The sequence below is a fragment of the Phytophthora cinnamomi genome, assembly GCF_018691715.1.
Source record: "Phytophthora cinnamomi strain GKB4 chromosome Unknown Contig2, whole genome shotgun sequence".
Taxonomy (NCBI): domain Eukaryota; phylum Oomycota; class Peronosporomycetes; order Peronosporales; family Peronosporaceae; genus Phytophthora; species Phytophthora cinnamomi.
Window position 1 is genome coordinate 1,517,100 of NW_027150935.1, and position 27,101 is coordinate 1,544,200.

At 52.6% G+C, this 27,101-nt stretch overlaps 2 protein-coding genes across 2 annotated transcripts in view; one reads left to right on the forward strand and one right to left on the reverse strand.

Moving 5' to 3' along the window:
- Positions 1 to 2,684: 2,684 nt before the first annotated feature.
- IUM83_12369 (uncharacterized protein) lies at positions 2,685 to 3,200 on the forward strand (the record flags this gene model as incomplete). Its single annotated transcript, XM_067936990.1, has 1 exon — positions 2,685 to 3,200. One exon carries the CDS (start codon positions 2,685 to 2,687, stop codon positions 3,198 to 3,200), a length of 516 nt encoding a protein of 171 aa, XP_067800242.1.
- A 1,617-nt stretch (positions 3,201 to 4,817) lies between these two features.
- The window catches only part of IUM83_12370 (ABC transporter ABCA1 lipid exporter family), a gene marked incomplete at both ends in the record, with an annotated part of 29,652 nt that continues 7,368 nt past the window's right edge, over positions 4,818 to 27,101 (reverse strand). The window contains one exon of the mRNA XM_067936991.1: positions 4,818 to 5,315. Coding sequence (XP_067800128.1) covers positions 4,818 to 5,315 — 498 coding nt within the window. The remainder of the gene's footprint in view (positions 5,316 to 27,101) is intronic.

Here is a 27,101-nt window from a genome sequence, read left to right on the forward strand (position 1 = left end):
TTTTCGGGTTGAGCAGGATTATTCTCCCTGCTGCAGGAATCCTGCGGTATGACACTGCCTGTTGATCTTCTTCTCAGCGTAATTGCCGTTCTGCAGCGGTGTTCGTTGTTGACCATGGCCAGGAGTGGGCACGAAGAGCTGGATGCTGGCCGCCTTGGACGCGGGCAGTACCTGGAGTCGAACAAGGGTTTGCCCGTCAAATGGCTTAAGGCTAAGGATGGAAGTGACAGGTGATCCTGTCGTGGCCGCAGGTGCTTCAGAGTCCAGTGACAGTTGACCCACCCTCTCAGTAACATAAAATAATTATTTTTCCGAGCTCTGGTCTAGTTCTCCCAGATGCTGTCCCGCTCCGCGGGGATTTCAAAGTAACCCACAATATATATTTGTCTGGCACGGCCATTTGGTTGATTCACTGAGTAGTCGAGTGCATGGTTTGTATTGTTTGTGTTGACAAGAATCTCAAATTGGTTGCTCCAACGAAGCGTATGCCTTGCTTTGCTTTGCTTGTTCAGCCGCCCACTTGATATCTATTTCACAAAGCACGGGGGGTTGAGCAACTTTTGAACACAGCACAGCTTAAAGGTTTTGTACATACGATGATTACTGAGAGAGTTGCCGCATTTGCTGGTTTGTCGGAATTCGCTGGGTTACAGGCATCCACGTCGCATGGTCTCACAAATTTGGAACGTGGAGCAGCTTGTTCTCCCAGGTCCCTCGTGGCAGAGCAGGCCACGGCAGCAGCGGCAGCAAGGATAACGACGATGTAGGGCAGGAACGTCATCACTTGCCTCTTCGGATGACAGGGCGAGTTAGGCTGACTTGGAAATTTGAGAACTACATGCCCATGACATACTGTCCTCCTCTGTCCTAATTTCTCTGTGAAATCCATTACTCCAATAGAAAATACGTGGTACGACGCTCACATTCGGCGGCCACGGGAAGCAACACTTTTATCGTTGAGGCTGTGGATGTTTTATTTGGTGAACTTGGGAGTAGCGATGTCCAACATAGGTAAACTATGGTCGCAACACGAGTTTCAATCTGGGAGTGTCAGGTAAACTATAGCTGGAGCTCTGTAAACAGATACTATATCGTATTCCACTAAAAACAGAGAAAAATATAATACGGCCGTCACTGCAGGTACGGAGGAGAATTAGAGTGCACCCTGGGCGCAAACCGCATTATCCGCGGAAAATAAAATGAAAAATAAGAGAATGGATGTCATGGTCCACGAGTGAATTGAACTAGACCTTGACTGTTTGGTAGCACGAAACTTTACAACTAGGTGACTTGAGGGCAATTTATCAAGATTCATGGAATGCCAATATTTCTCGATCAAATTGTGCGACTTAGGTCTCGAAAGTGCAACGATTTGGGTGTAGGATACCATTATCTGACCAATAACCCGGACAATTTTGGTTCATGGTACGGTCCGCGCAAGCTAACACGTCCGTATTATTGACATAGTTCCTTGTGCAGACCACACACATGTCCAGTCTTATCTACTAATAGAGTATCAGTTTCCAGCAGTGCTCTCTCGGAGTGTGACTGGCAAAAGGCGAAGCGAGTTTCCCACTTAGTATTGAAATGCAGTTCTGTTTTAGCTCCGATTACAGTATTATATCCGTTTGGAGCAGTAGCGCGGTGGGAGAAACAACTAAACTACCTATCTCCTGTTATGAAAGAAAAGATGAGAGCAGTACTATACAACATCAAGAATCTATATATTGTTATGCTGTCCGGTCCGCAAATGAAAATCCAGGGGCGAAGCACGGCTTTGTTAGAGTTTGCCTGTGACCGCGACCACGCCGCATAGGCTACGAAAAATAAACAAATCGAGGCAGGGCGTAGCTTTGCTTCATCTTCTTCAAATTTAGGCCACGGATTTTCAGAGCTTCTCTTCGTGCGGCGCACTACTTTGTCTTAGTGAACGGAGGCGACCACCCCTCACCTCCACGAGGATTGCGTGTTGCTTGAACGCGAAAAAAAAAACCGCGGATGTCGCTCGAGTGATCAGATAAATTACCTGTCACCGGTATTATACTCGAGTACAAGTTACTTGAAAGAATAGATTTTTAACTTAATATAAAAACTGGATGGGTCAACACACCAGCATAATTTGATTAGAGCACAGGTAATTCAACACCACAGCGCCTGCTGAACCGAACCTAACGAATCATATTCAGCAGGTATTTCGATTGGAGAATAATTGCACATGAGTGGCATCCGCCTAAGGACTCTGGATAAAATCCAGAGAACTTAACAGTCTACGCGCCTTCGCGTTGGGGATTGTGGATGCATTTCGCATAAGTTTAGAGAAGGTGTTTATAATAGTCCATTGGTGACGAAGCATTTGGCGGTGTTTGAGACTTGTGTCGTACATTGGTCGGTTTGAGGTGGCAAAGGTGTAGAAAATTGATGACCAGCTACTTACTTCATGGGCACTCCTTGTTGAATATAACTGTTAGTTGACGGGTCGTCCCGTAAACTTCACCTTTGAAACCATCCCGTAACTCGTCCCGTAACTCGTCCCGTAACTCGTCCCGTAATACTATCATAAATTATCGTAAATTATCGTGTAATTGTAAATTACGTGCTCTGTATAACGCAACGAGAAGCACTGCGACGATCTTCTTTTCATTCTTAGTTTTCCAACCTACTACCGAGAAACTCCAGTTACAACGATGAAGTTCTTCTTTCAGGCTGTGGCGGCGGCGGCTATGCTACTGACAAGCGGCACCGACGCGGGTTGGGAAAGATATCGATTGAGCGAGAAATTCGGCGAACCACACGGCACTTTTTTTTCGGATACGAACTTTGCCATCGCTGGACAAAGCGTGCAGTCCATCACGATCCGCACGGGCGAACGTGTGAATGGCGTCGGAATAGACGTTACAAGCCCGGACGGGAAGACGAGGAACAATCCGTTCCACGGTGGTAACGGCGGCAACCCAAAGACTCTCACTCTGAAATCTGGTGAACGCTTCCAGTGTTTGGAGGCCCACTGGGGTAAATATCATGGTCGTACGCGCATCCGGTACATTAAGATCACCACTACTAGTGACAGATCGATTGATGGTGGTACCCCCACGACCCAGACTGGAAAGGTTTGCGCACCGGATGGTTTCCAACTGGGCGGTTTTGAGGGTTCGTCGGGCGTGGAGCTCGATCAGGTGGGTGCCGTTTGGACCATGAACTAGGCTCGGATCAAGTTCCTACTCCAGTGCATCTGAGTGGTGGATTACTCAAGATGAGGCTACTACCGATTACCGAAAGCGCACGGAGATCAATTCGTGTAGATGTAGCGAGCGCCAAATCGGCTACTCCGATAATTGACAGTTTCCCGTTTGAAATCAGTTTTTTTTTTAATTTTAAGCGGTCAACGCTGGTGGCGCACTGTAGTAGTATCGTATTGGAGAGGCTGACTGGTTGGCCCCTTTGGCACTGTCAGTGACTAATCCAGAGCCTATTCTCTGAAATTTATTTCAGAGTCAAATACCCTTCAAAATACATATCGCATATTGGTTGTAAAGAGATAACCGCTTTTTCCCTGCTGGATATAATAAAATGCACAACACCATATACAGTGTACTACCTGAATGTTACCTGTGTCGTCCACCTCAGCTAAGTGCGAAATCTATTAGCCAATAGGCTTTATCCTTGAAATCTATTAGCCAATCGCATTAATCAGATGTAGCACGAAGGTTAACCCATGCGATGCCACTCCAAGCGAGCGGTTCCCGGAGTCGTCTAACTGCAGAGATGTTTATGCTCGTCAAATGGCGTGGAGGATGGAGGAGGTGACCGCTGATCCTGTCGTCTAGTCACATGAGCATTCGTCGAAATTCTGCTACGGGACCAACGTTACCAGTTCTCAAATTTCCAAAGTAACCGAACCCGCCCCATTATCTGAATAACCAGACCATGACGTTTCTGCCCTCCATCGTCGTTCTCCTTGCTGTCGCGGCTGTCGTGCCCAGCACTGCTACGCGGGACCTGGGAGAACAAGCTGCTCCAGATAGCGCCTTCTTGTACGTACTCGTTCATGATGGCATGCTCATGTACTGCTCGGATCCTGTGGGTCCAGAGTTGAGTCTGGATGACGCTGCATGCGACCCACCAAATTTTGCGGTAGTATCCGGCCACTTCCTCGTTCCACCTCAAGACTTGTTGGAGATCGTCCTGTACGGAGGAATTTCCATAAATCAGTGATTTTCACTGAGATTCGTCGAAACGATTGTGAAAAAACCAAACTATTGACTCAGTGATTAGGGAGGTAGTACTACAGTAGTACTGTAACTGTACTATCATATTCCTGATCATCAAATGTGGTGTTGGATTACCTGTGCTCTAATTAAATTATGCTGGTGTGTTGACCCATCCAGTTTTTATATTAAGCTAAAAAATCTATTATTTCTAGTAACTTGTACTCGAGTATGGTGTTGTGCATTTTATTATATCCAGCAGGGAAAAAGCGGTTATCTCTTTACAACCAATATGCGATATGTATTTTGAAGGGTATTTGACTCTGAAATAAATTTCAGAGAATAGGCTCTGGATTAGTCACTGACAGTGCCAAAGGGGCCAACCAGTCAGCCTCTCCAATACGATACTACTACAGTGCGCCACCAGCGTTGACCGCTTAAAATTAAAAAAAAAACTGATTTCAAACGGGAAACTGTCAATTATCGGAGTAGCCGATTTGGCGCTCGCTACATCTACACGAATTGATCTCCGTGCGCTTTCGGTAATCGGTAGTAGCCTCATCTTGAGTAATCCACCACTCAGATGCACTGGAGCAGGAACTTGATCCGAGCCTAGTTCATGGTCCAAACGGCACCCACCTGATCGAGCTCCACGCCCGACGAACCCTCAAAACCGCCCAGTTGGAAACCATCCGGTGCGCAAACCTTTCCAGTCTGGGTCGTGGGGGTACCACCATCAATCGATCTGTCACTAGTAGTGGTGATCTTAATGTACCGGATGCGCGTACGACCATGATATTTACCCCAGTGGGCCTCCAAACACTGGAAGCGTTCACCAGATTTCAGAGTGAGAGTCTTTGGGTTGCCGCCGTTACCACCGTGGAACGGATTGTTCCTCGTCTTCCCGTCCGGGCTTGTAACGTCTATTCCGACGCCATTCACACGTTCGCCCGTGCGGATCGTGATGGACTGCACGCTTTGTCCAGCGATGGCAAAGTTCGTATCCGAAAAAAAAGTGCCGTGTGGTTCGCCGAATTTCTCGCTCAATCGATATCTTTCCCAACCCGCGTCGGTGCCGCTTGCCAGTAGCATAGCCGCCGCCGCCACAGCCTGAAAGAAGAACGTCATCGTTGTAACTGGAGTTTCTCGGTAGTAGGTTGGAAAACTAAGAATGAAAAGAAGATCGTCGCAGTGCTTCTCGTTGCGTTATACAGAGCACGTAATTTACAATTACACGATAATTTACGATAATTTATGATAGTATTACGGGACGAGTTACGGGACGAGTTACGGGACGAGTTACGGGACGGTTTCAAAGGTGAAGTTTACGGGACGACCCGTCAACTAACAGTTATATTCAACAAGGAGTGCCCATGAAGTAAGTAGCTGGTCATCAATTTTCTACACCTTTGCCACCTCAAACCGACAAATGTACGACACAAATCTCAAACACCGCCAAATGCTTCGTCACCAATGGACTATTATAAACACCTTCTCTAAACTTATGCGAAATGCATCCATAATCCCCAACGCGAAGGCGCGTAGACTGTTAAGTTCTCTGGATTTTATCCAGAGTCCTTAGGCGGATGCCACTCATGTGCAATTATTCTCCAATCGAAATACCTGCTGAATATGATTCGTTAGGTTCGGTTCAGCAGGCGCTGTGGTGTTGAATTACATGTGCTCTAATCAAATTATGCTGGTGTGTTGACCCATCCAGTTTTTATATTAAGTTAAAAATCTATTATTTCAAGTAACTTGTACTCGAGTATAATACCGGTGACAGGTAATTTATCTGATCACTCGAGCGACATCCGCGATTTTTTTTTTCGCGTTCAAGCAACACGCAATCCTCGTGGAGGTGAGGGGTGGTCGCCTCCGTTCACTAAGACAAAGTAGTGCGCCGCACGAAGAGAAGCTCTGAAAATCCGTGGCCTAAATTTGAAGAAGATGAAGCAAAGCTACGCCCTGCCTCGATTTGTTTATTTGCCGCACTGGGACTCAGGTACGCTTAGCTACATAGTTTCCTAACTTTAATGTAAGTGTCGGTTTCGGGTGTTCCGCCTGTTGGGATAACTGGTACCTTCAGGGCAGTCGAGGTATTATAGTGTGAGATAAAGGGCGGCCTGGTGCCTACTTCGGTGGGGCCACGGGGGAGTTGCAGTGGGTTTCACGACACGGTCATGTAGTCGAGACTCCCCCGTTGGTGCACAGATGCCAGGCAGGCCGTCCCAAATCTGCAACATTGCTCACTTACCTGCACCCCGGGTTTAATTACCTTGGGGAATGGCATTTGGGTACTGCAGCTCTCCACTATACTGACGGTTACTTTCTCTAAAGTGGGTAGCAATACCCATTTTAAGATGATAAGAAAGGCTGCAGCTGGCACCCGCCGCCGACGTGGGATTTCGCGTGCCCTTACCGCAGCGACCGCTCTTGGGAGCCGCGACCCTGAGGTGCCCACGTCCGCCCGCCAGCGGCGTGGGAAATCTCATACCAATCCGGGGTAAATGAGGCAGATCTCGGCGAAGCCGGGTGACCTGCCTCATCTCCGGGCTAGTGGTCGTGTATGGGACCGGCGCTTTAGGTGGACGCACCTATTTGCGCTTCTGTGTCCGCCGCGGGGCGCGTGTATAGGACCCAGGAAATGGCGGCGGTGTTCTTAGGCTTTATGTCTAACGCGTCATGTGACTCTGTTGCGTGTGCTTAGGCAACAATGGGTCGAACGAAAAGGAAAAGGACGCGCGAGGAGATCGAGCAAGCCATGCGGGACAACGAGCGTATCAACGCAACTCCCGCTGGCCCGGAGGAGCCTGCCGCTAAAAAGCGTCGCCAGGCGCGTCGAAGGTCTAAACGATACAACATGAACAAGGAATTGCAAGCGCTTAACGTGACAGACACAGCCGCAACGGTCACGACAGTCGAGAGTCACGTTGCGACCGGCAACACGTCTGCTGAGCCTCCGCCAACCCGCAGAGAACAGCCACCGGTTCAGGCAGCGGCGTCTGTTGTTTCTACAGTTGTTGCGGCGGATACCAGCACAACGGAGCAAGTTCCCGGCCCGACCCCAGCGGAGTTAGCGCGTAGCAATGACAGCGTCTCAATCAGAACGAAACCGTGCACGCGAAAGAGAGAGATCCCGAGTTAGAAGGGCTAACCTGACGGGATCCCAACGCGAGCGTCAAAGCCGTAGAGATGCAGAACGCATGCGGGCACGCCGGGCTTTACGAACAGAGTCCGATCGAGAACGTACGCGAGATTCAGAGAGATGTGAGGGTCTGCCGGAGAATGAACGGCGGGCTGTACAGGAGGTTGATCGACTTAGGCACCAACAACGCCGACAACAGGAAACACCAGAGGAGCGAGAAGGCCGACAGGAACGTGACCGTGTTCGCCAAGAAGAACGTCGGGCTGCTCTAAGCCAGGAAGTGGTGGAAGCGGAGAGGGCCGCCCGCCGGGAGAATCAAACAATGGTTCGCGATGCCCAAGAGGAGGAGGAAGAGAGAGGAGCGGCGACAACAGGAGCGTATACGCCGCAGTACTCTTCGCAGAGGTCATGCACTCGCAAACCAAGAGGATTTCAGAGTCTCCATGCTCAGCGGCGATAACGTCGTCGATGGGCGCCACAGACTGCCTCCGACTACGGTCTGCCCTCATTGCAGCGCGTGATAATGGCCTGCAGAGTCCAAGAAAGGCTGTTGTTTAGAGGGAGCGGTGCAGTTACCCCCACTACCTGCTGCGCCACCGCGACTGCACCAGTTGTACACATACCCCGAGTTTCGGCGCCACATCCGTGCCTACAACCAAGTGTTTGCTTTCACATCGATTGGGGTTTCCTGTAGCAACCAGTACAACTTCAGGGGCGTGAACCTAGACGAGAGCGTTGCGGGACAACGAGATGTATACACGTATCGCATTCAGGGAGCCATGGGACACTACTTGGGCTATCTGCTTCTGCGTATCGATACGTTCACAAACGAGCCCATGCCTCTCAAGTTTGCCCAGATCTACATCGTCGATCCAGACATGCAACAGCGTGCGGAGCGACGCCGAGGTATCTTCGCTTACCTTCATCCCGGAACGCTGCTGGAGATCGAGCAAATGATGGAGGAGTGCAATCCGTTCGCGCAACAATTTCGCAACTTCGCGGAGAAGCTGCGCGCCGACCAGGCCGCGGGAAAGGAGGTGGTTGATATGGTGTTCCGGCTACACGAAAAGAGGTCGAACCCACGAACCCACAACCTACCAACGGTCTCAGAAGTTGGAGCGACTCTTATCGAGGATGGCAACTTGGTCAGTCTGCGCGACATCCTTCTGTGTGCAAAAGATCACTCGCTGCTGCGCATCTTCGAGACACACTCTGTGTATGACCCGTTGCAGTACCCCCTATTTCTTCCGCATGGAGAACTGGGTTGGATCAAAAGGAAGTTGGACTACGAGCTGTAAAGCTTGAAACACTTAAAGACGGCTTCGGGCCGAGATTGCAAAACCAAAAGTAAGATTGATTGAGTGAGTTTTAGCTTCTAGCCTGCCTACTATGCTCTCTTGTTGGCAAAAAGAAAAGCAAACATCTGTGGGAATCGAACCCACGACCTTCGAGTCAAAGACCCGGTACTAACCCACTAAGCAATACAGACTTGTGCAAAGTCATGGACACCCTACTCCTACATATGCAAATACTATGCACCCACCCGCGCATCCACGCAGCTTGAACATCCAGACGCGCTCCCACGCGCTCGTCCTCATGCACACGCAGCCTGCGCGTCTCATCTTGAGCATTGGACGCCGCCACAAAGCCTCGCACACGCGCACACACACGCACGCACACGCACACGCACGCACACGCACACGCACGCACACGCACACGCACACGCACGCACACACACGCACACGCACGCACACACAATGGCGCGCCAAGTGTGAAGCCACGCGCACGCATCACCCTTTAACAGCGCCAAGTGTGAAGCCACGCGCACGCATCACCCTTTAACACTCTCCCTTGATGCGCTGTGCCTGGCGTCTTAGTCGTCCATGCCGAGTCCAACGATAAACTGGCGGTGCTTGGGTCGTGCCAGCGCCTTGGTAAACCCGTCCGCGACCATCTCGTCTGTCGGCTTGTACTCAAGCACGATGATCTTGTCTTCCACCTTCTCGCGCAAGAAGTGATACTTCAGGTGGATGTGCTTCGTACGTGAGTGGTAAGCTGGGTTCTTGGCCAGCGCAATGCATCCTTGGTTGTCCTGGAATATTGTAGTAGCACCCACACACTCAGCCCCCACGTCCTTTAGTAGCTGACGCAGCCATACTGCCTCTTGGGTGGCATTGTATAAGGCCATATACTCTGCCTCCGTGCTCGATGTTGCCACTGTCGGTTGCCGCTTCGACTTCCACGAAATCGCACTCCCATTCAGGAAAAACACGTAGCCTGTAGTCGAGCGCCGAGTGTCCAGATCGCCTGCCCAGTTCGCATCCGCGTAGCCGAACAACTCTCCCTTGGTCCGGCCGTTGAACACAAGCCCCAAGTCTTGAGTCGTCTTCAAATACTTTAAAAATCCTTTTGCGGCCACCCAATGAGACTTGTTGTAGTACTCGCAAAACTTGGCCACTTCACCCACAGCTTGAGCAATGTCCGGACGGGTGCAAGTTGCGAGGTACATTAAAGCCCCCACCAACTCGCGGTACGGGTACTTAGGCGCGAAAACTTCGTCCTCCGAGGGTTTCACCAGTTTCGAGTTGCTATCCGCTGGTGTGTGCACTGCCTTGCAGTTTTCTACACCGAACTTTTCTGCGAGTCGCTGAATATACGCTCGTTGGTTCATGATAATGACCTTGCTCTCACGGTCGCGGTGGATCTCGATGCCGAGACAGTATTTTAGCTCACCGAGCTCCTTAATGCTGAACTCACGCTTCAGCGCCTCCTTGATCCCAGTAATATCTGCTTTCGTCTTGCTGAAGATCATGAGGTCGTCCACATAGACGACAATAATGCTGAACTTTGAGCCAGAACGCCGAACGTACACACACGGATCCGCCGCCGATCGACAAAAGCCTTGGCTTTCCAAGTGCTTGTTCAGCTTGCTGTTCCATTGACGCGCCGCTTGCTTCGTGCCGTAAAGTGCTTGCATCAGCAAACACTTCTTAGTCGGGTTGCTTTGGTCCTCGAAACCATCTGGCTGGTCCATATAGAGTTCCTCGTCCACGTCACCGTATAGAAACGCGGTGTCAACATCCACGTTTTCAGCCTCCATGTCTTCCTCTGCAGCAATTGCCACAACCATGTTGATGGACTCCTTGCGTGCTACAGGAGCGAACGTCTCCGTGTAGTCAACTCCTGGGCGTTGTGTGAAGCCCTTTGCCACCAAACGAGCCTTGAACTTGATAATTTTCCCGCTCGGGTCTCGCTTGATGCGGAAAACCCACTTGCACCCGATTGCCTTTTTGTCTGATGGCATATCCACCAAAGTCCAGGTGCGGTGATCCTCAAGCGACTTCATCTCGCTTTCCATGGCACGCAGCCACTCGTCCTTGTACTTGCTGCGCATAACTTCGTCGTATGAAACAGCACGCTCGCCGTCGTCGTCTTCAGTAAGTAGACAGTAGAGGGAATCGAACTCACCCTCAAAATCGTCCAAGTTGAACTCACCACGTCGAGTCCCGGGGTACTCGTCCTGGTAGCGCACAACTCCACGCCTTTTGCGTGCCGGACGCACCATCCACTCCTCCTCGCCATCTCTCCCCGGAGTGCTAGAGCCACGCGTCGGCACAGAGTCAGTCGGCCCGCTGTGATTATCAGGTTCCCGGCGTGGGTGAGTTGGGGGTGTGCGGAAACCTTCCTCAACGCTGGGTTCTTCCGTGCGCTCCTCTTCTTCGTCGTTGCCGATGATATCGATCACCTCCTGGCTGCCCTCCTTACGCGCCGTAGCGAGTGGGGCTTCAGAAAACGTCACACTCCTTGGAAATCACGATTGATCCGTTAGTTGGATCCAGCAGTCGATATGCTTTGTGCTGTTTGGCGTAGCCGAGGAAAACGCACTTGATACCCGAGTCATCCAGCTTTTTGCGTTTTTGCTTGGTCACATGGGCATAGCACTCGGTCCCAAAAACGCGCATGTGCTCCAGACGTGGCTCCCTTTTGTAAACCAGTTGGAACGGACTTGAGTGTGGGTTTGAAGTGTTAGGCAACACGTTCCGAATGTCTGCTGCAGTCATCATAGCCTCACACCAGTACGACTTGTCAATCCCGCTCTCTTTCAGCATGCAGCGTGTCATTTCGACCAGAGTACGGTTCATTCGCTCTGCCATACCGTTTTGCTGCGGGTTGTATGGTACCGTAAACTCCTGCTTGACCATCTTGTCGTCGCAAAGAGTCTCCATTGCTGCGTTGCAATACTCACCACCATTATCACTGCGTAACACCTTAACCTTGATGCCCGCGCTTGTTTCTGCCTCTTTGAGAAATTTCTTGAACGCCTCACACACTTCGCTCTTCTTGCGCAGTGGATAGATCGTCACAAAACGGCTTTTCATCAAAATAAAGCTCACAATATACCTGTAGCCCGACTTGGATGCGGGGGTGACAGGCCCCAACACATCAGAGCACACGGTGGTGTCATTGCGTGCACTCTCCCTGGCTTCGAGCTCCTTCTCGGTTGAACTGAATGGCTTGCGTGCTTGTTTCGCAGTCGCGCATACACCACACACGGTTCCAGGTGCAACTTGCGCACCACTGAGTTTTCCGTCCTTAACCATGGAGTTCAACGTGCTGAAAGACACGTGACCGAGCCGCCGATGCCATAGACCAACGTCGTTTTCAGCCACATGACACTCCTCACCACCATCAGTGTTGAGGTACATCAGCTTGCCTTGCTTCCTACCCGTCGCCACAACTTGGCTGCCGCGTTTCACAACGCACCGCTCGCTGTCCATAGTCACGGTCATACCGCGTGCTGTTGCAGCCGTCAGAGAGAACAGGTTCTTGTTTAAGTCTTCAACATGCAACGTGTTTTCCAGCCGCGCGTTTATCCACGAACTTCCAGTCCAGACACGCAAAACAACTGTTCCAAAGCCGAGAATCTTCAAGTTCGCACTGTTCTTTGCGCTCAATATGCTGCGCGCAGTCTTTATAGCCGAGTACTCGTGAAAGGCGTCGCGTGTCTTGCACATGTGTGCCGAAGCACCACTATCCATCACCCAGCTCTCGCTCGCAAAGCGTCGGTCGCGTTAAACGCAACGTTTGACTGGTCTTGGATACTATCATCGGGACTTGCCCTAGAACGGCAATCCCTCGCGTAATGGCCCATCTTGCCACAGTTGAAACACGCTCCGGAGAATCCCTTCTTGCGTCCCCCGCGTGTGTTCTTCTTCTTCTGTTGCTGCTTTCCATTGCCCTTACCGGCAAGAAGCGCGGTCGCCTCTTCGACGCGCGTCGAGTCCTTTTGACGCACTTCTTCCGCAATCAGCTTGCTCACGAGGTCTGCAAGCTTGAAATCGCTCACTGACATGCGAAATGCTTGAACCAGGCTCTCGTAGCTCGATGGTAGACTCCGCAACATCGTCGCACAGACGTCTTCTTCGCTTGGTTCACACCCCGCGTTCTTCATATCCATCACGAGCTTCTCTAACTCCGTTACGTGATTGCTGACGGAGGATGCTGTAAACTTGAACGCCGAGAACTTCTCTTTGAGCCACAGTCGGTTCGCCATGTCTTGAGTCTTGTGGAACGTTTTCAGTGTGTCCCACGCTTCCTTCGCAGTCTTGGACGTCACCACGTGCATCAACTGCGAGTCGTTGAGGTTGAGCACAATCGCCGCGTGCGCTTGCTGCTCCTTCGCCGAGGCCACCTCGGCTTCTCCGCTGACCGCATCCCACAATCCCTTGGACATCAGGTACATCTTCATCTTGTAGCTCCACAGCGAGTAGTTCGAGCCGTCGAAAGGCTCGACTTTGAACTTGGTGTCGGTACTTGGGCTCATAACCAAAAGGAAGTTGGACTACGAGCTGTAAAGCTTGAAACACTTAAAGACGGCTTCGGGCCGAGATTGCAAAACCAAAAGTAAGATTGATTGAGTGAGTTTTAGCTTCTAGCCTGCCTACTATGCTCTCTTGTTGGCAAAAAGAAAAGCAAACATCTGTGGGAATCGAACCCACGACCTTCGAGTCAAAGACCCGGTACTAACCCACTAAGCAATACAGACTTGTGCAAAGTCATGGACACCCTACTCCTACATATGCAAATACTATGCACCCACCCGCGCATCCACGCAGCTTGAACATCCAGACGCGCTCCCACGCGCTCGTCCTCATGCACACGCAGCCTGCGCGTCTCATCTTGAGCATTGGACGCCGCCACAAAGCCTCGCACACGCGCACACACACACACGCACGCACACGCACACGCACGCACACGCACACGCACGCACACGCACACGCACACGCACACGCACGCACACACACGCACACGCACGCACACACAATGGCGCGCCAAGTGTGAAGCCACGCGCACGCATCACCCTTTAACAGGATCTACACAGACGTGTATGCGAACAACGTGGTGCGCAGAAAGAAGCGTGAAATGTCCCACCGCGAGCACGTAGCCTACCGGTTATTCCAGAAAGTCGGTGACGAGTCGGTACTGCACCAAGGTGGGCGATTATTCCTATGGCTATCGTGCGAGGGTACGGAAAACCGGACGTCTTCGTTACTATGACATGCAATCCTACGTGGGAGTAGATCCAGGAAAAGATACCGGAGCCAAACCAAAGCGCACAAGACCGCCCGGACATTGTAGCCCGCGTTTGGCAGCGGAAACTCGCGACGATGCTGAAAGATGTGGATGAAGGCGTACTGGGACGTGTTCTAGCGAGGATCTACGTGGTGGAGTTCCAGAAGCGAGGCCTCCCACACGCACACATTCTAATTATTCTCTCAGGCGAAGCCGAACCGCGTACACGACAAATCATCGACAAGTTGTGCTCCGCGGAACTTCCGGACGCCGAGATCAATCCCCAGCTGTACGAGACCGTACTCACATGCATGATGCATGATCCATGTGGCGCGGCGAACCTCTCCAGCCCGTGCATGAAGGACGGACAGTGCACGAAGGGATACCCGAAGCCGCTGGAAGAGGTTACACAAGGAAACGTGAACGGGTTTCCTCTCTGCAGACGTCGCCGTCGGCCTCCAGGAGTACTCAAGTTCAAGGGAAGGGAGTACGACAACGCCACCACTAACCAGTGGGCGGTCCCGTACAACCGCTACTTTTCGCAGAAGTACAACGGCCATATCAACGTGGAGGTTTGTACGGCCCTCACAGCAGTCAAATACCTGTACAAGTACGTCTACAAGGGTCCGACAGGCTGTAATCACTGTGGAAACGGTGGGTGGTGAGTCGAATGGCGCAAGGACGGATCCCAACGAGATTCTTCGGTACCTGAACGCAAGGTGTATATCTCCGATAGAGGCATGTTTGCGGCTTCTCGACTTCTCCGTTCAAGGCAAGTCGCACTCCATCGTACAGCTGACGATCCACCTGGACAAGAGCAATTTGTGACCTTCCGTTCGAGCGACAACCCGGATCGAGTTCTTACTCGCGGTCGCCACACGATGTTGACCCGTTCATTCGAACTGTGCGCGAGTGAGGCCTCGGAGAACCCAGTTGCAAAGACCATGGTGTACCAAGACATTCCGAAGCTATTCCGATGAGATGACAAGGCAATGAAATGGGTCCGTCGCAAAAAATACCAAGCGGCGCTTGGGCGGATGGTTCATGTGACCCCTCGGGACATGGAGAAGTTCTACATGCGTGTACTGCTATGTCACCGCAAGGGACCACAGTCTTTTGCCAAGCTTCGGACAGTGGATGATGTTACGTATGCGTCGTACCGCCAGGCCGCACTCAAACTGGGCTACCTTGAAGACGACGCAGAGTGGATTGCATGTATGGAAGAAGCCGCTGCCTTCAAGATGCCGAAGCAACTCCGCCAGCTTTTCGCGACGATCATTGTTTATTCTCAAGTTTCGGAGGTTCGCGTACTGTGGAATCGATTCTACGAGGTTCTTTCGGAAGACTTCGCGTACACATACCGGGGCTTGGAAGGACAGGCGAAGGAAGACATGATCAGGTGCCACACACTCAAGGACCTTAACGACCTGTTCCAGATCAGTGGCTACGTAGTGGCGGACTTTGACCTCCCTCAGCTGGATGAATACCCGCGACTGGTGCTGGATTCGCTGCTGCGGAACAATCTCATTCGACGCGAACTGGAGGGGTACCAGCACTCTACCCTTCAAACCATTGTTGTAACGGGGTTACACGTACAAGTGGCTGCAAGCCACTTGTGAATTTAACAGATAGGTTACCTGTTAAACGTTTTGGATATTTCCTCACATTGGTGTAAGACACACCGATGGATACATTGAAGTGGACCACCACAGTGAGTGGTCCACACCTACCCAACGATCCTATTGGTAGAAAGCAGCATCTTTCTACCAATCAGAGACATGCATATTAGCGGGGCTCTGACAGCCAGCCGCTGTCAACCCCTTTCATAGATGATAAACAGTTTTTAGCAGATTTAGGAGGAAGATCAATTTACAAACAATACAGTTCTCATTTTACCTTAAACTAGCTACTTGGAGTCTTGTCTAAGTTAACTTATATTTGTGTATTCAAATATAATTAACCTAAGTAATTACTAAGTACTTACGCTTCCTCATACACGTTGCGCAACGTGTAAGCTAAAGTAGTGAGTCAAGTTAGACCCACTACACCTGGTAGCACTTTGTAGTCCGTCCAACGACCGACTGCTTGACGTTCGTACGCGGTGTACGAACGCGGAGCGAGAACCACATGAGCACGGAGGTGCCCATGGAGAGCTCCAACACGCCTGCAACGCATGTTGCACGCGCTGACTGCCCCCACCTGTCTGACCCAGAGTGGGAGGCCCTCCAACGACTGTCAACAGTCATTGGAGAAGCGGCGATAGCTACAATGCTGCGTACGCTATCGCCGACGGAGCAACATGGTGTTGCTCTGGGGTTCATCATGAAGGAGCAGCGTGATGCTGCTTCCTCAATGACGGCGTCGTCAGGGACGACACCGCGTGCTCAACCATTAAAGTTGAGCGTAAGCAATTACGTGGGAAGAGAGGGCGAGCCTCCCCTCCGATGGCTTGTCGAACTCGACACAGCCATAGCGGCTCGACGCATCGTCGACCCGTTGTCACAGGTTGCGTTCGCCATGTCTTGCCTTGGCGGACGCGCAAGGAGTTGGGCGTATGGACGCCGACTCTCCGATCCTACGTGCTTCAGCACGTACGCAGTGTTCAAAGAGGAGCTCAAACAAGCGTTTGAGCCCCCGCAAAACGAGTTCCAGTCGAGGGCGGAGTTCCTCGACCTTCAGCAGGGTAAGCATGACGTCCATGCTTACGCGCAGCGCGCACGATATTTGGTATCAAATATCGTGACGAACCCGATTGACGAGGCGACCAAGGTCGTCACGTTCATGAAAGGACTTAGAGATGGGCCCGTGAAGACCTATCTCTTCCGAGAGTACCCGAGTACTCTCGAAGCTGCGATTACTCTTGCCATGCAAGAAGAGTTTAGCCTGCGGCAGGCTAAACTGCATGTGAACGTGCCGAGACCGCTACCGCGCCCGGTAGCGAGGACGGGAGGTCCGGAGCCAATGGACCTCTCGAACGCAACAACTGCTGGTTACCAGCAGCAGGGAGGTAACGTGCGATGCTTCCGCTGCGGAAGGATCGGTCACTTTGCACGGGAATGCACAGCTCCCATGCCCCCTGGAGGTGGCCGTCGTGGCGATGCTAGGCATCGCCGCGGACCAACAAAAAACGCGAACATCCAGTAGGCGCGGGGCGCCCTACTGGCAATGCAGTCGCGCGTGCCAACATCGGGCACGCGACACTGAGGACTGCAGCCCCCAGTGAGACCAGCTCTCACTGCAAGAAACAAGATGACAGGCCAAACCTAGTCATCTTGAAGGTTTACTCGAAGAGAGCGAGTGACTCTCTTCGAGCTTTGGTGGATTCAGGCGCGTCGAACAACTTTGTTCGACTACGAAGCCTGCCGAGACTTGACTTCGAGGAGGTAGATACACCTCGAAGTCTTCTGGAGGTACGACTGGCAACAGGTGCCATCGTAAAGACCGAGAAGCGCGTCGTGAACGTGCGCTTCTCGTACAAACAACAAGTGTTTGTCGAACACTTTATCGTCCTAGACCTGGACGATAAGTTCGACGTGGTAATGGGCATGTCGTGGCTTGCACGGCATGATCCGGTGATAGACTGGAAGAAGCGCACGCTCGTGCGCTTCGGTCGCGACAGCGGAACAGAGAGCGATGGCCCTGTTACCGCAGCGCACGCACCTGTTGGTGCGTGCGGCTCACCAGTCGAGACAGCGCTAAATGCCGCTGTCCCGGAGTGCCCAAGGAGTGCGCGAGGGCGCGCACAAGTGAGGCCCACGTCGGCAATGCTGCCGACGTCGGAAGAAAAAGATGTGTTGGTTCCGGGAACCAACACCCACGTTCAAGCGTGTAAGGGACAGTCCCTGACCCGAAGAGGTCAGGTCGACAACGACGCGTCGGCTCCGGGAGCCGACGCACCCTCGGTCATGAGGGGCTCCGCCAATGAATGGCGTCGAGGTGACGAAGGCGTGTCAACTCCGGGAGTTGACGCTGCAAACAGTGCGGACGGTTGCAAACGTACCGCACTGACGCAATTTGCATGCTGTCGTGCGGCCGGGCTGCACGACGAAGCGCCATGCGATCAAGCCGGGCTTGATATCGCGCGCCCGCAGACAGGGTCTGCCGGCGAAGGGACACATTACCGTGCAGCCGGGCTGCACGAAGGAAAATGCGGTCAAGCCGGGCTTGATACCGCGCGCCCGCGGACAGGGTCCGCCGGCGAACAACTGTCCACGGCCGGGCCTGGACCAGAAGAACAACTGTGCGGAGCCGGGCTCCGCACAACAAGAAGACGGCGCAAGCGGAAAACGCTGCGCAAGTCTCGGTCCGGGACCAAGACGCAACAAGAGCAGTCTGCTGGGCAGACTGCGGCGGTGACGCCGAATGTCAAGACGCTAAGCGTCTTGACGCGCACCGATACTGGATTCCAGTATCGTGACATGGAACTCGCTAGTCCTCCTCCGACGGCGTCGGATTTGACTTCGCTTCCAGCCATGAGCTGGAAGCGCTTCACGTGCGACCTGCGCGATGGACGCATCGAGCAAGTCGGCGTTCTTTCGGACAGCGAAAGAACGGCGAGCGAGAGCGAAGAGCTGAGGCAGCTCTTCATGGGAAGTACCACTGAGAGTGAAGACACTCTCAGTGCGAAGACGAAGCGAGAGCGCTTCGAGGAACAAGGTTGGGACTCGCTGAAGTCGAGTCCCTATTACGAATTGTTGAGGGAGTACAAAGACGTACTCCCGGAAGAGATTTCTGCGGAGCTTCCGCAGGATAAGGGCATTCAGCACGAGATTGATCTCGTGCCAGGCACGAAGTACTGTGTCACGCGGCAGTGGCCACTGCCGCGAGAGCAAGTGAAAGCGATCGACGACTCCTTTGAAAGTCGTCGTAAAGCAGGACAAGTGCGGGAATCAAAGTCCCCGCACAGTGCTCCGACGTTCTGTGTCAAGAAGCCACAGGGCGGATGGCGCATCGTTCATGCCTACAACAAGCTGAACGATGCGACGGTACCGGCGCAGACGCCGATACCACGAAAAGATGTTATCATCGATTCGATGGCCGGGAGCACCGTTTACAGTGCTCTCGACTTGCGAGATGGATTTTATCAAATCCTAATGCGTGAGAGCGATATCCCTCTCACGGCAGTGAGCACGCCAAGCGGCATGCTCTGGGAATGGCTAGTAATGCCACAGGGGCTTAAGAATGCCCCTGCGACTTTCAACAGGTGCGTGACGCACTTGTTGCGCTCGGTGCGCGACTTCGCACCGAGCTACTTCGATGATGTATTCATCCACAGCCGGGCTGTGGACGGGAAAACGACGTAGAGATGCACAGGGTGCATCTCCGGAAGCTACTTGAGCTTATGCGAAAGCATAAGCTCTACGCGAACCTGAAGAAGTGTATCTTCGGGGCGAGCGAGATACCCGTCCTCGGGTGTCTCGTAGGGAAGAATGGTGTTCTCCCTGACCCGGAAAAGGTCAGAGTGATCAATGAATGGCCAACGCCTTCAAGTGTCAAGGAACTGAGGCAGTTCCTTGGCTTGGCCACGTACTTGTGCAAGTACGTGGAGGACTATGCGGGCAAGATCCGCCCGCTGTCACAGCTTCTTAAGAAAGAAGCTGTGTGGAATTGGACACCCGATTGCCAAAAGGCATTCGATGCAGTCAAGCGGGGCTTGACTGAGGCGCCGATCTTGGCAGTGGCTGACCAAGATCGCCCATTTCATGTAGTGTGTGACGCATCCGACTTCGCGATCGGATGTGCGTTGATGCAGCACGATCACGAGGGCCGTGATCGTGTCGTCTACTACCAATCGCGTCAGCTGAAGCCAGCTGAGCGCAACTATCCGGTGCATGACAAGGAACTCCTTGTCATGAAGTACGCACTCGCAAAGTTCCGAGTGTATTTGCATGGAAGTAGACCGTTTGTGGTCTACACCGACCATGGTTCACTGCGTACCGCAGTGAAGTCGCCACACATTTCACAAAGAATGGCGAGATGGCTCTCACTCTTTGCGGAGTATAACTTCCGGGTCGAATACAAACCCGGAAGATTGAACGTGGTGGCCGACGCGTTATCACGTCGGCCGGACTATGCAGAAGCTGTTGACGTCAATGCCATTGACGCCATGCGATCGAGCAAACCCACATCATCTCTGTTGGATGATGTGAAGGCCGCGTACGCGCACGACGCGGACGCGAAACTCTTGCTGGCCTATGGCACAGCGCCTTCTGACAAGTCCCGTCAGAAGCTGCCCAAGCACCTTCGAGCGCGTGCACACCGCTTTCGTGTGCACGACGGATTGCTACTTTACAACGCAGTCGACGACAACGCGGATCGCGTTGTCGTGCCAAATGACCATGACCTGCGACTCAGGATCATGTACGAGTATCACGATGCCCCGACTGCGGGACATCTCGGACGTGAGAAGACTTACGTCCTTCTCACGCGCGACTTCTACTGGCACCACCAGTATAAGTGGGTGCGCAAGTACATCCCTGCTTGCGAGGTATGCCAACGCGTAAAGCCTGCGCCATTCGCGCAGGCTCCACTTCAATCACTACCGACTCCGTCGGAGTGTTGGAAGTCCATGTCTTTGGACTTCATCTTTGGTCTTCCCCGGATAGCGGAGGGAACACCGGTGTTGTGGTCTTTGTAGACCGCTTCAGCAAGATGGTACATCTTGCTGCGGTGCCAGCAGAGGTGACCGCGAAGCAGACAGCTCGTCTGTTCGTCGACATGGTGTTCAAACACCATGGCATGCCGACCGACATTGTATCGGACCGAGACCCACGCTTCACAGCGAACCTGTGGCAAGAAGTGTTTACACTTCTTGGGAGCCAACTTTCAATGTCGACTGCGGATCATCCGCAGACGGACGGTCAAACCGAGCGCGTGAATCGCGTGCTCGTCGATATTTTGAAGAGCTACGCTCACTCGTTCCAATACTGGAGCGAGTGCTTATCGATGGCAGAGTTTGCCATCAACAACTCAGTGCATGCCTCGACCGGGCATACACCGTTCTACGTGAATGCCATGCGACATCCACGCCTACCGAGTTTACTCGGAGTGATGGCTCCCACTTTAAGTGGGGGAGGATCTACGACTGCAATACAGCAGCCGCAGAAAACCGCTGACACTTGCACAGTGTCAGCTGCAACAATGGACAAACCACATGAGTCTGCGCAGGGCGCAGACTCCCAAACAACATGGTTAACGACCACGGGTCTGCGCAGGGCGCAGACACCGCAAGAAACCACGCAGAGGCCGGGCCTCTAGCGGAGAGCGAGCTGAATGACTTCAGCTCGGATGCAATCAGTTTCATCACCAAAAGACAAGCCGTGATTCGGTTTGTCCAAGACACTATAGCAGCTTCTGTTGATCAACAGAAGCTGAACGCAGACAATGCGGGCAGAGGCAACACAAATGAATTTAAAGTTGGTTCATTAATTTTGTTAGCTACACAAAACCTGCCTAGACATGCAGTTTCGGATTTCGGAGCAAACAAGCTTGCTCCGCGCTTCATCGGGCCGTTCACTGTGTTGGCACGGCATGGCAACGCATACACGCTAGACATACCGTCTAGCATGCGCCTCCATCCGACCTTTTACGTCGGACGGCTGAAGCCATACCTGCAGCACGAGCCATCTAGCTCAGGTGACCCGAAGCCTCGGCAGGAGCCGAGGCAGAAGCGGAGGACTTGGCCTCGGCGACGAGCAACCTCTCCTCCAGCGCGCGGACGCGCTGGGGCAACCCCTTCATCTGGGTCCCCAGCTCGACTTGGATATTCAAGGCGGTCTGCGAGACCGCCGCGACTTGGGCCTTCTGGTTCGCCAGCTCCTGTTTCAGGGCGGCGAACTCAGCGCCCTGCAGACGCTTCACGACGGTCACCCGGTCGTGGAGAGGCGCATACTGATCAGCCCGGGGCTGATCATACCCGGGGCGTGTTCCCACCCCCGCCACCGCCGATCCGTGACGCCCGCGGCTCAACCCGCTGGATTGTTGAGCGGATTGTTGACCATAGTATCCCGAAAACGAACCCTCAAGGGGCTCGTTTTCGTATTCGTTGGAGAGGATTTCCTCCCCATCGAGATACATGGGAGCCGCGGAACGTCTTGGTGGAGGACGTTCCGGAAATGGTGAGGGCGTACGAAGAGCAGTACGTGCTGGCGCAGCGGAAGTAACACGAGCGCTGCGATCATCGCTAGCGCCCGAACCCTCACGTGCTAAGAACTTAGCACGGAGCTCTTTGAGACTCTCGGGCACACGGAACGACGTGTACCCGTTCAGGTCGCGGTCGCTCAAGCGGACCGCGCCTGGGAAGCACTTCGCGCACTGAAAGCCCTCGGGCACAGCGCACGGCACATTTGCCTCCTCCGCAGCAACGTGAAGTTGCTCCAGCTTTCCACGCTTCGAGTACATCTCGAAGCGATCACGCGCTTGCTTAATCCGATCACGGTAAGCACTCGGCCTCTTGTTGAAGTTCTCAACAAAAGCATTCCAACTTTGACAAAGTGCCTGCCACTCGGGCACTTTGCTGCGAGAAGAGGTCTTCTTGCTTTGAAACCATCGGAGCTCATGAAAGAGTCCGATGTAGTAATCGCGCCTTTGATGCGTTTCCGCATCAAAGTGCAGCTCGGCAGCCACAGCGTCATCTTTGATGGCGCTGCATACGTACAGCGGCACCTCATTCGGAGGTACCGAGTTCCCAAACCGGTCCGCGATCTCGGACGCGGACGGCATCCATGGATCACGCGCTGCGTCTGCAGTGCATGGAGAACTGAGAGCCCCAGCGGAAGCGAGTGGGGTATCGCTCTCAGTACGCGAACGCTTTGAACTCGAAGCATCCGATTCGTCCCCTCCACGCGGGCGAACGTTCTTGGCGTGAGGGTCGAGCGATTCGCTCGACACTGAGTCTTTACGCTTTGAGGGCGAGTCGTCCTCGCCCTCCATGTCTTCATCGTCGTCGTCGAAGTCGACGACGTCGCCGTACTTCGCCTTCTGACGCTCGAAGTAGTCGTCGATGGAGAGATGACTCCCCACCGACTTCGAGGTCTTCTTTTGTGGCGCGCTCATCGTTGAATGAGCGCGGGTTTCTTCTCCAAATGCGGAGAATTGACGAATGGTCAATTCCAAAAGATTGACGTGCGGGGACCCCGCGCGTCTAACCTTAAGGGGGGGGGGGGGGGGTGTAACGGGGTTACACGTACAAGTGGCTGCAAGCCACTTGTGAATTTAACAGATAGGTTATCTGTTAAACGTTTTGGATACTTCCTCACATTGGTGTAAGACACACCGATGGATACATTGAAGTGGACCACCACAGTGAGTGGTCCACACCTACCCAAAGATCCTATTGGTAGAAAGCAACATCTTTCTACCAATCAGAGACATGCATATTAGCGGGGCGCTGACAGCCAGCCGCTGGCAACCCTTTCATAGATGATAAACAGTTTTTAGCAGATTTTAGAGGAAGATCAATTTACAAGCAATATAGTTCTCATTTTACCTTAAACTAGCTACTTGGAGTCTTGTCTAAGTTAACTTATATTTGTGTATTCAAATATAATTAACCTAAGTAATTACTAAGTACTTACGCTTCCTCATACACGTTGCGCAACGTGTAAGCTAAAGTAGTGAGTCAAGTTAGACCCACTACAATTGTGGACAAGAAAGCCAGCTGAACGACGGCCAACGAGCTATTTACGACGAAATCTTCCAGGCGGCCGAAGTACCAGTTCAAGGCAACAAGCTGTTCTTTATTGACGGCCCGGGAGGTACAGGAAAGTCAACTCTGCTGCGGCATATCCTGGCGAAGGTGCGACTGTCCGGGAAGATCGCGATTGCTGTGGCTTCGAGTGGAATTGCTTCGCTGTTGCTCATGGGTGGGCGCACAGTGCATTCAACGTTCAAGATACCTCTCAAGCTGAACGACAAGTCGACGTGTGCGATTTATAAACAGTCGCGCCTCAAGATGTTGATCGAGCGGGCCAGTTTGGTTATCTGGGACGAAGCTGCAATGACTCACAGGCACGCCTTCGAAGCGGTCGACAGGTCTTTGCGTGACATTATGGGTAACAACCAGGAGCCTTTTGGAGGGAACGTATTTGTACTTTCCGGTGACTTCCACTAGATTTTGCCGGTGGTAGTGCGCGGAACACCAGCGGAGACCATCGACGCGTGTCTGAAGTCATCTACGCTCTGGCGACACTTCAGGCAGCTGCATCTCACGAAAAACATGCGTGTACAATCGGCAAGTAACGAAAGCACCGCCGCAGAGCTCGCCGCTTTCTCGGAGTTTCTCCTACAAGTCGGGAGGGTAGGCACGAGGTCAACAGGTCCCTGGGTAGGGCCTATACGAAGATTCCACGCGATATTCTGATCGCCAACATCTACGAAGAAGGAGACGACATTGAAGTCGAAGAAATCACACCTGGAGCTGTTCCACGGTGTTTGAAGAACATTATTGATAGGAAGTACGCCGACGTCAACGATCCCGAGGTTGCTACGGACGAGTACTTTGCCAACAGGACCATCTTGACGACTACCAACGCCGTGGTGCACCGCATCATCCAAGCCATCTCTGAACGACTCTCCGGGGCGGCTCGCGAGTATCTATCGGTGGATTCAGTGGATGACGACAACGAAGGCAACTTCTTTGAGCCGGAGGTGTTGCATTCGGTGACTATCAACGGTATTCCTCCACACAAGCTTACATTGAAGGAAGGCGCCCCAATTATGATGATGAGAAACCTGAACCCCGACTTGGACCTCTGCTACGGAACGCGACTACGGGTTGTCCAGCTCAAGCCTCACGTTATTCATGCTACCATCATGACTGGCGAGCGCCTAGGCCAAAACGTTCTAATTCCAAGGATCGTCTTCGTCAGCGATGGGACGCGCGCGAGTTCCCCTTCCCCTTGCGACATAAGCAGTTTCCAGCTGTACCAGCGTTCGCCATGACCATCAACAAAGCCCAAGGCCAATCTGTCCAGAACCTGGGTTTGTATCTGGCGACACCCTGTTTCTCCCACGGGCAGCTCTATGTGGCGCTGTCGCGGGTTACATCCAGGTCCAAGTTCAAGGCTTTGATCGAGTATCCATAGCTGGAGGAAGACGACGGTGCATACACTTATGTGGTGTCGAAAAATGCAGCCGAGACAGGGTGCGCGGAAGACTCGAGGCGCCGGCGCCGACTGGTAATTCACAACCCATCGCCAGTCATTGGACCAACCCCCCCCCGATCGCTGATTGGCCTAAAATAGGCCGGTGACGATGACTCGTCGACGGTCCCAAGTCAAGCGCGGGCGGTTGCAGCTCGCTAAGTACGGTGCGAACCTACTGGCAAGATCCGAAACTGGCAAGATCCGAACCTATGAGTCGTCGGCGCCTGTCCCGAGTCGTCGGTGGCGTTTCAGCGGCCGTTTGAGTCGTCGGTGACGCCGCCACGTCGCAGAGAAAGCGCCGAAGAGTCGTGAGTTACAACTGGCGGTCCAAAAACGGACACGTTTATACTTGATATTTGTATTGATCGATAGGAAACTTAAGAGAAGACCAGATAAGTCTTCGGTCAACAATAACAGAACAGCTTTTCCTCCCAACCACGCAAGGGCGACACCAGTGCCTGCAGTGAACGACCTGCAGCTCAAGGTAAACCTGGTAGGTAGGATTGTGACTGTCGGTGGGCACATCTACTAGTGTAGCGTGTGTTCATCCCTGGCAGGGCCAAGAGTTAGTGGCAGGTGTATTGGTAGCGACGAGTCATCGCCAGGAACTGGAGGAGCGAGAGCGCACTCCATTTATTTCTTCCCGCCGGAGTATAGCTCCGGCACCCTCGTATCACGCCATAACAGGCCGGGACCCTTCCTTCTGAGGGCCTGCGAGGTATATTTTGTGTGTGAGAGCGTGCTAGCCTTTGCTCGTGGCAAGTGACGCTGAGTCTTCCGTCGGTCGACTAGCGGAAGCTCGGTACACAGGGGAAACATCAACCCGGTGCAAGGGAAAGTTCCTGGGCCTTCAGGTTCTAACCCTAACAAGCCCATTGAGTCTTCGGTGACTTGGTGGGTGTTGTTGGTGGGGAAAGTGTGCCATATATAATTTAGCGCGTGTTCCTACACGACACTTACAACATTGTGTACACGCAGGTATTCGAAGATGCTTAGGCGGAGTAGGCATTCAGCAGTACACACTTCATAAGTACATAATTTCATGTCTTTTTTGGAAGTGCGTTTCAGTTTAGCAATGTATTCCTTTGACGAAACCATCGCCCGCCTCCGCTTCGCTCCGGCGGGCGGGCCACACTACTGTGACCAAACCCACAACCACCGCCGCGAAGCGGCGGCGCTCAGCTAGTAAACACCTTCTCTAAACTTATGCGAAACGCATCCATAATCCCCAACGCGAAGGCGCGTAGACTGTTAAGTTCTCTGGATTTTATCCAGAGTCCTTAGGCGGATGTCACTCATGTGCAATTATTCTCCAATCGAAATACCTGCTGAATATGATTCGTTAGGTTCGGTTCAGCAGGCGCTGTGGTGTTGAATTACCTGTGCTCTAATCAAATTATGCTGGTGTGTTGACCCATCCAGTTTTTATATTAAGTTAAAAATCTATTCTTTCAAGTAACTTGTACTCGAGTATAATACCGGTGACAGGTAATTTATCTGATCACTCGAGCGACATCCGCGGTTTTTTTTTTCGCGTTCAAGCAACACGCAATCCTCGTGGAGGTGAGGGGTGGTCGCCTCCGTTCACTAAGACAAAGTAGTGCGCCGCACGAAGAGAAGCTCTGAAAATCCGTGGCCTAAATTTGAAGAAGATGAAGCAAAGCTACGCCCTGCCTCGATTTGTTTATTTTTCGTAGCCTATGCGGCGTGGTCGCGGTCACAGGCAAACTCTAACAAAGCCGTGCTTCGCCCCTGGATTTTCATTTGCGGACCGGACAGCATAACAATATATAGATTCTTGATGTTGTATAGTACTGCTCTCATCTTTTCTTTCATAACAGGAGATAGGTAGTTTAGTTGTTTCTCCCACCGCGCTACTGCTCCAAACGGATATAATACTGTAATCGGAGCTAAAACAGAACTGCATTTCAATACTAAGTGGGAAACTCGCTTCGCCTTTTGCCAGTCACACTCCGAGAGAGCACTGCTGGAAACTGATACTCTATTAGTAGATAAGACTGGACATGTGTG